Genomic DNA, 12500 nt, shown 5'->3' on the forward strand with positions numbered 1-12500 from the left:
CAGAGAAGGCCTCCCCAGTGAAATCACCTATTATAATGGATGCTTTCATCCAGTACCCAGCAGGCAAATAAGGTACCCTTTGTCCTCCTAATGATGAAATCAATCCATGGTCCTCCGCCTCTCTCCCCTGGAGACGCAGCACAGGGCAGCCAACATGCTCCACCACTCAAGACCCTCTACACCTTCAGCAACCTCCACACCACCACATCTCCGCTCCCTCCGCACCCTCCACACCACACCCACAACCCACATGTCAGTGACAAATCCCGATGGCAGCCGTCCCTCCAAACACACTAGCCCTGTGAGGAGGAGGTGGGGGGGAAACAAGATGAATAGAGAGGTGCCCAGTAGCTCTGTCAAATCTATCGCTGTGTAAGTGAGGCACAGTCCCCGACCGTCGGGAGATCATTTGTCTTAATCTATGGGCGGAGAGTGTCAGGATGTGGGCTGTGGGCGCCAGGCAGAGAAGAATGGACCTCTTTAGTGTAATCTCTGACACCTGACCGACGGTGCGCTGATACACGGGGACAAGATCTTTGATTCAACCAGGAGATGGAGGGGAGAGAGGAGAAGAGAAGGAGAGGATGGTAGAGGATGAGGGGGTGTGGAGGAAGAGGAAGAGGGAAGAGGAGGTAGAGGATGGGGGGTGGGGAGTTAGAGGAAGAGGAGGTAGAGGATGAGGGGGTGGGGAGGAAGAGGAGGTAGAGGATGAGGGGGTGGGGAGGAAGAGGAAGAGGAGGTATAGAATGAGGGGGTGGGGAGGAAGAGGAGGTAGAGGATGAGGGGGTGGGGAGGAAGAGGAAGAGGAGGTATAGAATGAGGGGGTGGGGAGGAAGAGGAAGAGGAGGTAGAGGATGACGCGGTGGGGAGGAAGAGGGAAGAAGAGGTAGAGGATGAGGGGGTGGGGAGGAAGAGGATGAGGGGTGGGGAGGAAGAGGAAGAGGAGGTAGAGGATGAGGGGGTGGGGAGGAAGAGAGAAGAGGAGGTAGAGGATGAGGGGGTGGGGAGGAAGAGAAGGTATAGAATGAGGGGGTGCCGAGGAAGAGGAGGTAGAGGATGAGGGGTGGGGAGGAAGAGGGGGTATAGGATGAGGGGGTGGGGAGCAAGAGGAAGTATAGGAGGAAGAGAATGAGGGGTGGGGAGGAAGAGGAGGTAGAGGATGAGGAAGTGTGGAGGAAGAGGAAGAGGAGGTAGAGTATGTGGGGGTGGGGAGGAAGAGGAGGTAGAGTATGTGGGGGTGGGGAGGAAGAGGAGGTAGAGGATGAGGGGGTGGGGAGGAAGAGGAAGAGGAGGTAGAGTATGTGTGGGTGGAGAGGTGGTACGTTGTTGAAGGTTGTGTCTGGACCAAGGGTTATAAAGCAGAGCTAGATGGTTGTTTGGTTCTGGTGACATCACCCTTTATCATGTTGACTGTCTGGTGAATGGCTGGTGACATCACCCTTTATCATGTTGACTGTCTGGTGGATGGCTTGTGACATCACCCTTTATCATGTTGACTGTCTGGTGGATGGCTTGTGACATCACCCTTTATCATGTTGACTGTCTGGTGGATGGCTTGTGACATCACCCTTTATCATGTTGACTGTCTGGTGTATGGCTTGTGACATCACCCTTTATCATGTTGACTGTCTGGTGGATGGCTTGTGACATCACCCTTTATCATGTTGACTGTCTGGTGGATGGCTTGTGACATCACCCTTTATCATGTTGACTGTCTGGTGGATGGCTTGTGACATCACCCTTTATCATGTTGACTGTCTGGTGGATGGCTTGTGACATCACCCTTTATCATGTTGACTGTCTGGTGGATGGCTTGTGACATCACCCTTTATCATGTTGACTGTCTGGTGGATGGCTTGTGACATCACCCTTTATCATGTTGACTGTCTGGTGTATGGCTTGTGACATCACCCTTTATCATGTTGACTGTCTGGTGGATGGCTTGTGACATCACCCTTTATCATGTTGACTGTCTGGTGGATGGCTTGTGACATCACCCTTTATCATGTTGACTGTCTGGTGGATGGCTTGTGACATCACCCTTTATCATGTTGACTGTCTGGTGGATGGCTTGTGTTGTGGTGTTGGGGGACCAGGCCCTGTCTGGTGGATGGCTTGTGTTGTGGTGTTGGGGGACCAGGCCCTGTCTGGTGGATGGCTTGTGTTGTGGTGTTGGGGGACCAGGCCCTGTCTGGTGGATGGCTTGTGTTGTGGTGTTGGGGGACCAGGCCCTGTCTGGTGGATGGCTTGTGTTGTGGTGTTGGGGGACCAGGCCCTGTCTGGTGGATGGCTTGTGTTGTGGTGTTGGGGGACCAGGCCCTGTCTGGTGGATGGCTTGTGTTGTGGTGTTGGGGGACCAATTCCTGTCTGGTGGATGGCTTGTGTTGTGGTGTTGGGGGACCAGGCCCTGTCTGGTGGATGGCTTGTGTTGTGGTGTTGGGGGACCAGGCCCTGTCTGGTGGATTGCTTGTGTTGTGGTGTTGGGGGACCAGGCCCTGTCTGGTGGATGGCTTGTGTTGTGGTGTTGGGGGACCAGGCCCTGTCTGGTGGATGGCTTGTGTTGTGGTGTTGGGGGACCAGGCCCTGTCTGGTGGATGGCTTGTGTTATGGTGTTGGGGGACCAGGCCCTGTCTGGTGGATGGCTTGTGTTATGGTGTTGGGGGACCAGGCCCTGTCTGGTGGATGGCTTGTGTTATGGTGTTGGGGGACCAGGCCCTGTCTGGTGGATGGCTTGTGTTATGGTGTTGGGGGACCAGGCCCTGTCTGGTGGATGGCTTGTGTTATGGTGTTGGGGGACCAGGCCCTGTCTGGTGGATGGCTTGTGTTATGGTGTCGGGGGACCAGGCCCTGTCTGGTGGATGGCTTGTGTTATGATGTCGGGGGACCAGGCCCTGTCTGGTGGATGGCTTGTGTTATGGTGTCGGGGGACCAGGCCCTGTCTGGTGGATGGCTTGTGTTATGGTGTTGGGGGACCAGGCCCTGTCTGGTGGATGGCTTGTGTTATGGTGTTGGGGGACCAGGCCCTGTCTGGTGGATGGCTTGTGTTATGGTGTTGGGGGATCAGGCCCTGTCTGGTGGATGGCTTGTGTTATGGTGTTGGGGGACCAGGCCCTGTCTGGTGGATGGCTTGTGTTATGGTGTTGGGGGACCAGGCCCTGTCTGGTGGATGGCTTGTGTTATGGTGTTGGGGGACCAGGCCCTGTCTGGTGGATGGCTTGTGTTATGGTGTTGGGGGACCAGGCCCTGTCTGGTGGATGGCTTGTGTTATGGTGTTGGGGGACCAGGCCCTGTCTGGTGGATGGCTTGTGTTATGGTGTTGGGGGACCAGGCCCTGTCTGGTGGATGGCTTGTGTTGTGGTGTTGGGGGACCAGGCCCTGTCTGGTGGATGGCTTGTGTTGTGGTGTTGGGGGACCAGGCCCTGTCTGGTGGATGGCTTGTGTTGTGGTGTTGGGGGACCAGGCCCTGTCTGGTGGATGGCTTGTGTTGTGGTGTTGGGGGACCAGGCCCTGTCTGGTGGATGGCTTGTGTTGTGGTGTTGGGGGACCAGGCCCTGTCTGGTGGATGGCTTGTGTTGTGGTGTTGGGGGACCAGGCCCTGTCTGGTGGATGGCTTGTGTTGTGGTGTTGGGGGACCAGGCCCTGTCTGGTGGATGGCTTGTGTTGTGGTGTTGGGGGACCAGGCCCTGTCTGGTGGATGGCTTGTGTTGTGGTGTTGGGGGACCAGGCCCTGTCTGGTGGATGGCTTGTGTTGTGGTGTTGGGGGACCAGGCCCTGTCTGGTGGATGGCTTGTGTTGTGGTGTTGGGGGACCAGGCCCTGTCTGGTGGATGGCTTGTGTTGTGGTGTTGGGGGACCAGGCCCTGTCTGGTGGATGGCTTGTGTTGTGGTGTTGGGGGACCAGGCCCTGTCTGGTGGATGGCTTGTGTTATGGTGTTGGGGGACCAGGCCCTGTCTGGTGGATGGCTTGTGTTATGGTGTTGGGGGACCAGGCCCTGTCTGGTGGATGGCTTGTGTTATGGTGTTGGGGGACCAGGCCCTGTCTGGTGGATGGCTTGTGTTATGGTGTTGGGGGACCAGGCCCTGTCTGGTGGATGGCTTGTGTTATGGTGTTGGGGGACCAGGCCCTGTCTGGTGGATGGCTTGTGTTATGGTGTTGGGGGACCAGGCCCTGTCTGGTGGATGGCTTGTGTTATGGTGTTGGGGGACCAGGCCCTGTCTGGTGGATGGCTTGTGTTATGGTGTTGGGGGACCAGGCCCTGTCTGGTGGATGGCTTGTGTTATGGTGTTGGGGGACCAGGCCCTGTCTGGTGGATGGCTTGTGTTATGGTGTTGGGGGATCAGGCCCTGTCTGGTGGATGGCTTGTGTTATGGTGTTGTGGGACCAGGCCCTGTCTGGTGGATGGCTTGTGTTATGGTGTTGGGGGATCAGGCCCTGTCTGGTGGATGGCTTGTGTTATGGTGTTGGGGGATCAGGCCCTGTCTGGTGGATGGCTTGTGTTATGGTGTTGGGGGACCAGGCCCTGTCTGGTGGATGGCTTGTGTTATGGTTTTGGGGGATCAGGCCCTGTCTGGTGGATGGCTTGTGTTATGGTGTTGGGGGACCAGGCCCTGTCTGGTGGATGGCTTGTGTTATGGTGTTGGGGGACCAGGCCCTGTCTGGTGGATGGCTTGTGTTATGGTGTTGGGGGACCAGGCCCTGTCTGGTGGATGGCTTGTGTTATGGTGTTGGGGGACCAGGCCCTGTCTGGTGGATGGCTTGTGTTATGGTTTTGGGGGATCAGGCCCTGTCTGGTGGATGGCTTGTGTTATGGTGTTGGGGGACCAGGCCCTGTCTGGTGGATGGCTTGTGTTATGGTGTTGGGGGATCAGGCCCTGTCTGGTGGATGGCTTGTGTTATGGTGTTGGGGGACCAGGCCCTGTCTGGTGGATGGCTTGTGTTATGGTGTTGGGGGACCAGGCCCTGTCTGGTGGATGGCTTGTGTTATGGTGTCGGGGGACCAGGCCCTGTCTGGTGGATGGCTTGTGTTATGGTGTTGGGGGACCAGGCCCTGTCTGGTGGATGGCTTGTGTTATGGTGTTGGGGGATCAGGGCCTGTCTGGTAGATAGCTTTGTTGTGGTGTTCTGGGATCAAGCCCTGTCTGGTAGATAGCTTTGTTGTGGTGTTCTGGGATCAAGCCCTGTCTGGTAGATAGCTTTGTTGTGGTGTTCTGGGATCAAGCCCTGTCTGGTAGATAGCTTTGTTGTGGTGTTGGGGGATCAGGCCTTGTCTGATGGATAGCTTTGTTGTGGTGTTCTGGGATCAAGCCCTGTCTGGTAGATAGCTTTGTTGTGGTGTTCTGGGATCAAGCCCTGTCTGGTGGATAGCTTTGTTGTGGTGTTCTGGGATCAAGCCCTGTCTGGTGGATAGCTTTGTTGTGGTGTTGGGGGATCAGGTCTTGCCTGGTGGAAATCTTGTGTTGTGGTGTTGTGAGATTGGGCCGTGCTCTGGAATGAAGCTAATGCTGTCACCATGGTGATGGATGGAGATGCATTGAGTCCAGGCCCTGCTCTGGTAGACGTTAGTCAGCCAATGGGCTCTGACCACCAAGATTTGAAAGGATGCAACGTGTCTAGAAAAACAGAGAGAGATGAACACGGTCCCTCTGCTGCTTCTCTGAATTGGCAACAAGATAACAGCTGTCTATCTGTCGGTTTCTGCCTTGAAAACACATTTCAATGTTTGACGTTGATGTGACATTAAGCAGGTATCTAAAAAATGAAACAGACAGAATAACCTTCAGATAATTATGGTTTTAAGTGAAAACTCAGCTGTGTGTGTGTGTGTGTGTGTGTGTGTCTGTGTGTCCTACCTCTCTTTGTGAGCTGGATGTTAGCCTGCCGTCTGCCGTTGCCATTCTCCACGAAGCAGGAGTAGTTCCCCAGATCAGCCTCTTCCACCGAGTCAATGGTCAGGGTGATCGACACCTCCTGCTCTCCCAGGTGCTCCCGGATAAGCCTGCCGAGAAGACAATAGAAGAGGAGAAGAGAATAGGAGAGGAGAGAAGCAGAGAGGAGAGGAGAACGTAGAGAAAGGGGAGGAGAAGAGTGAAAAGGGGAGGAGAAGAGAGAAGAAGAGAGGAGAAGAGAGAAGGGAGAAGAGATAAGGGAGAAGAGAGGAGGGAGAACAGAGAAGAGAAAGTCTCTGTGAGGATTCTGTCTGTGATTGATTGACAATTACCAAGCATTATCCCCCTCACTGTGACTGTGATTACCCAGGAGGGCTGGCTTGGGGGGCAGATTAGCGAGGATGCTAATTTCACTGGAGATGTGACTTGACATGGATTGGCCTTGATACAGATTGTGGACAGAACAGCAGTAAAAGCATCACCACAAGTGATGGTACACTTTACAAACCATGGATGACCGTAATACCACAGTCAGTCATCATTTCTACAGACTTTACAGTCATTTGATTGAAAGTCAACAGCATTGTTTCAGCTCGCACAGTGTTGTAAGATAACTAGCTAAATAATGAGGTTGAAAAAGTATCTTCTTATAGCGGCATGCTGCTATGGAAACGAAGGAAAAACAATATGAGTTAAAGAGTAAAGGAATCTCTCCTGCTCGGCACACACAGAGCAGGCGGAACAAATGGAAAAATAATGATCTCTATTCTTTAGTGTTTACAGATATCGGCCTCCATTCTGTCTCTTTTATGACACTGAGCCTAATAATGCGAAAAGACAACTGTACGACTGTCACTTGCTGTTGTTCTCCTCTCCCTTGGGTACACTTGAATGTGGTTCAGAACAATCAATCCCATTTCTCCTCTTCATCATGTCTGGGAAGGATGGGGGAAGTTCATCAGGTCAATTACACAGTGCAGTACAGATGGTGGAAGTGGAAGGCACACTGACATGGGGAATCTAGTATTTACAGTTGTGGTAATGCCCTTAGCTTTCCAACACCCAACTGCTTCTAACTGAGGCTCCATGAAGGATATATGAAGGAGATAAGGTGGCAAGACCCGTTGGACTAGGAGAGGAGGAGGTGGAGGAGGGTGGGGGGGAGAGGTGAAGGAAGGGGAGAGGAGGAGGTGGAGGAGGGTGGGGGGGAGAGGTGAAGGAAGGGGAGAGGAGGAGGTGAAGAGGAGGTTGGTGGAAGGAGGGAGGAATGTGGAGGAGGGAGCAGGTTGTTGGGGAGACACAGAGAAGGGACAATGATGTTCAACAGGCTATTGTAGACGAGATACAGAGACTGACGTGGAGATGTTCAACAGACTATATAGAAGACTAGATACAGAGACTGACGTGGAGATGTTCAACAGACTATATAGTAGACTAGATACAGAGACTGACGTAGAGACGTTCAACAGACTATATAGTAGACTAGATACAGAGACTGACGTGGAGATGTTCAACAGACTATATAGTAGACTAGATACAGAGACTGACGTAGAGACGTTCAACAGACTATATAGTAGACTAGATACAGAGACTAACATGGAGACATTCAACAGACTATATAGTAGACTAGATACAGAGGCTGACGTGGAGACTTTCAACAGACTATATAGTAGACTAGATACAGAGACTGACGTAGAGACGTTCAACAGACTATATAGTAGACTAGATACAGAGGCTGATGTGGAGACATTCAACAGACTATATAGTAGACTAGATACAGAGACTGACGTGGAGACGTCCAACAGACTATATAGTAGACGAGATACAGAGACTGACGTGGAGACGTTCAACAGACTATATAGTAGACTAGATACAGAGACTGACGTGGAGACGTTCAACAGACTATATAGTAGACTAGATACAGAGACTGACGTGGAGATGTTCAACAGACTATATAGTAGACTAGATACAGAGACTGACGTGGAGATGTTCAACAGACTATATAGTAGACTAGATACAGAGGCTGACGTGGAGACGTTCAGCAGACTATATAGTAGACTAGATACAGAGGCTGACGTGGAGACTTTCAACAGACTATATAGTAGACTAGATACAGAGACTGACGTGGAGACGTTCAACAGACTATATAGTAGACTAGATACAGAGACTGACGTAGAGACGTTCAACAGACTATATAGTAGACTAGATACAGAGACTGACGTGGAGATGTTCAACAGACTATATAGTAGACTAGATACAGAGACTGACGTGGAGACGTTCAACAGACTATATAGTAGACTAGATACAGAGGCTGACGTGGAGACGTTCAACAGACTATATAGTAGACTAGATACAGAGACTGATGTGGAGACGTTCAGCAGACTATATAGTAGACTAGATACAGAGACTGACGTGGAGACGTTCAACAGACTATATAGTAGACTACATTACATTACATTTAAGTCATTTAGCAGACGCTCTTATCCAGAGCGACTTACAAATTGGTGCATTCAACTTATGACATCCAGTGGAACAGCCACTTTACAATAGTGCATCTAAATCTAGATACAGAGACTGACGTGGAGACGTTCAACAGACTATATAGTAGACTAGATACAGAGACTAACATGGAGACGTTCAACAGACTATATAGTAGACTAGATACAGAGGCTGACGTGGAGACGTTCAGCAGACTATATAGAAGACTAGATACAGAGACTGACGTGGAGACGTTCAACAGACTATATAGTAGACTACATTACATTACATTTAAGTCATTTAGCAGACGCTCTTATCCAGAGCGACTTACAAATTGGTGCATTCACCTTATGACATCCAGTGGAACAGCCACTTTACAATAGTGCATCTAAATCTAGATACAGAGACTGACATGGAGACGTTCAACAGACTATATAGTAGACTAGATACAGAGGCTGACGTGGAGACGTTCAACAGACTATATAGTAGACTAGATACAGAGACTGACGTGGAGACGTTCAACAGACTATATATTAGACTAGATACAGAGACTGACGTGGAGATGTTCAACAGACTATATAGTAGACTAGATACAGAGACTGACGTGGAGACGTTCAACAGACTATATAGTAGACTAGATACAGAGGCTGACGTGGAGACGTTCAACAGACTATATAGTAGACTAGATACAGAGACTGATGTGGAGATGTTCAACAGACTATATAGTAGACTAGATACAGAGACTGACGTGGAGACGTTCAACAGACTATATAGTAGACTACATTACATTACATTTAAGTCATTTAGCAGACGCTCTTATCCAGAGCGACTTACAAATTGGTGCATTCAACTTATGACATCCAGTGGAACAGCCACTTTACAATAGTGCATCTAAATCTAGATACAGAGACTGACGTGGAGACGTTCAACAGACTATATAGTAGACTAGATACAGAGACTGACGTGGAGATGTTCAACAGACTATATAGTAGACTAGATACAGAGACTGACGTAGAGACGTTCAACAGACTATATAGTAGACTAGATACAGAGACTGACGTGGAGACGTCCAACAGACTATATAGTAGACGAGATACAGAGACTGACGTGGAGACGTTCAACAGACTATATAGTAGACTAGATACAGAGGCTGACGTGGAGACGTTCAACAGACTATATAGTAGACTAGATACAGAGACTAACATGGAGACGTTCAACAGACGATATAGTAGACTAGATACAGAGGCTGACGTGGAGACGTTCAGCAGACTATATAGTAGACTAGATACAGAGACTGACGTGGAGACGTTCAACAGACTATATAGTAGACTACATTACATTACATTTAAGTCATTTAGCAGACGCTCTTATCCAGAGCGACTTACAAATTGGTGCATTCACCTTATGACATCCAGTGGAACAGCCACTTTACAATAGTGCATCTAAATCTAGATACAGAGACTGACGTGGAGACGTTCAACAGACTATATAGTAGACTAGATACAGAGACTGACGTGGAGACGTTCAACAGACTATATAGTAGACTAGGTACAGAGGCTGACGTGGAGACGTTCAACAGACTATATAGTAGACTAGATACAGAGACTGACGTGGAGACGTTCAACAGACTATATATTAGACTAGATACAGAGACTGACGTGATGTTCAACAGACTATATAGTAGACTAGATACAGAGACTGACGTGGAGACGTTCAACAGACTATATAGTAGACTAGATACAGAGGCTGACGTGGAGACGTTCAACAGACTATATAGTAGACTAGATACAGAGACTGACGTGGAGACGTTCAGCAGACTATATAGTAGACTAGATACAGAGACTGACGTGGAGACGTTCAACAGACTATATAGTAGACTACATTACATTACATTTAAGTCATTTAGCAGACGCTCTTATCCAGAGCGACTTACAAATTGGTGCATTCAACTTATGACATCCAGTGGAACAGCCACTTTACAATAGTGCATCTAAATCTAGATACAGAGACTGACGTGGAGACGTTCAACAGACTATATAGTAGACTAGATACAGAGACTGACGTGGAGATGTTCAACAGACTATATAGTAGACTAGATACAGAGACTGACGTAGAGACGTTCAACAGACTATATAGTAGACTAGATACAGAGACTGACGTGGAGATGTTCAACAGACTATATAGTAGACTAGATACAGAGACTGACGTGGAGACGTTCAGCAGACTATATAGTAGACTAGATACAGAGACTGACGTGGAGACGTTCAACAGACTATATAGTAGACTAGATACAGAGACTGACGTGGAGATGTTCAACAGACTATATAGTAGACTAGATACAGAGACTGACGTGGAGACGTTCAACAGACTATATAGTAGACTAGATACAGAGGCTGACGTGGAGACGTTCAACAGACTATATAGTAGACTAGATACAGAGGCTGACGTGGAGACGTTCAGCAGACTATATAGTAGACTAGATACAGAGACTGACGTGGAGACGTTCAACAGACTATATAGTAGACTACATTACATTACATTTAAGTCATTTAGCAGACGCTCTTATCCAGAGCGACTTACAAATTGGTGCATTCAACTTATGACATCCAGTGGAACAGCCACTTTACAATAGTGCATCTAAATCTAGATACAGAGACTGACGTGGAGACGTTCAACAGACTATATAGTAGACTAGATACAGAGACTGACGTGGAGACGTTCAACAGACTATATAGTAGACTAGATACAGAGACTGACGTGGAGACGTTCAACAGACTATATAGTAGACTAGATACAGAGACTAACATGGAGACATTCAACAGACTATATAGTAGTCGCTCTGGATAAGAGCGTCTGCTAAATGACTTAAATGTAATGTAAATGTAGACTAGATACAGAGGCTGACGTGGAGACTTTCAACAGACTATATAGTAGACTAGATACAGAGACTGACGTAGAGACGTTCAACAGACTATATAGTAGACTAGATACAGAGGCTGATGTGGAGACATTCAACAGACTATATAGTAGACTAGATACAGAGACTGACGTGGAGACGTCCAACAGACTATATAGTAGACGAGATACAGAGACTGACGTGGAGACGTTCCACAGACTATATAGTAGACGAGATACAGAGACTGACGTGGAGACGTCCAACAGACTATATAGTAGACTAGATACAGAGGCTGACGTGGAGACGTTCAACAGACTATATAGTAGACTAGATACAGAGACTGATGTGGAGACGTTCAGCAGACTATATAGTAGACTAGATACAGAGACTGACGTGGAGACGTTCAACAGACTATATAGTAGACTACATTACATTACATTTAAGTCATTTAGCAGACGCTCTTATCCAGAGCGACTTACAAATTGGTGCATTCAACTTATGACATCCAGTGGAACAGCCACTTTACAATAGTGCATCTAAATCTAGATACAGAGACTGACGTGGAGACGTTCAACAGACTATATAGTAGACTAGATACAGAGACTGACGTGGAGACATTCAACAGACTATATAGTAGACTAGATACAGAGACTGACGTGGAGACGTTCAACAGACTATATAGTAGACTAGATACAGAGACTAACATGGAGACATTCAACAGACTATATAGTAGACTAGATACAGAGACTGATGTGGAGACATTCAACAGACTATATAGTAGACTAGATAGAGAGACTGATGTGGAGACATTCAACAGACTATATAGTAGACTAGATACAGAGACTGATGTGGAGACATTCAACAGACTATATAGTAGACTAGATACAGAGGCTGACGTGGAGACGTCACCTGTTTCAGCCCATCATATAACCCAGAGGTGTTATGTGTGAGAGGTAATACAGAGCAGTCCTTCTGGTTTACCTTTAGATGAGAGGATAAAATGACATACATCATGGAGTGGTCTGGTCTCCAATTCATATGTGAGACAGTGACGGTGATATCTCTTATAATGCACTCCTCCATCCCTACTGTTCTAATGATCTCGTTCCTCTTCAGACTGGATATTAAGACAGAATTCTATACAGCCTAGAGGTTAAATGACTTCAGTCCTCTCTTGAGAGAGTTGAAGCATCTGTTATCATTTGCTTCTCATGGCCATCTTGTCATCCCCGTCTGTAATG

General features: G+C 48.4%; 1 protein-coding gene across 2 annotated transcripts in view; it reads right to left on the minus strand.

The window, feature by feature from the left end:
• LOC124011352 (interleukin-1 receptor accessory protein-like 1-B) overlaps positions 1-12500 on the minus strand; it is a 444356-nt gene that overhangs the window by 66420 nt on the left and 365436 nt on the right. For both annotated transcript variants that reach the window (XM_046324642.1, XM_046324641.1), the window contains exon 8: positions 5850-5995. In XM_046324642.1, coding sequence (XP_046180598.1) covers positions 5850-5995 — 146 coding nt within the window. The remainder of the gene's footprint in view (positions 1-5849; positions 5996-12500) is intronic.

This window comes from Oncorhynchus gorbuscha, linkage group LG23 (assembly GCF_021184085.1).
Source record: "Oncorhynchus gorbuscha isolate QuinsamMale2020 ecotype Even-year linkage group LG23, OgorEven_v1.0, whole genome shotgun sequence".
In the NCBI taxonomy this organism is placed as follows: Eukaryota; Metazoa; Chordata; class Actinopteri; order Salmoniformes; family Salmonidae; genus Oncorhynchus; species Oncorhynchus gorbuscha.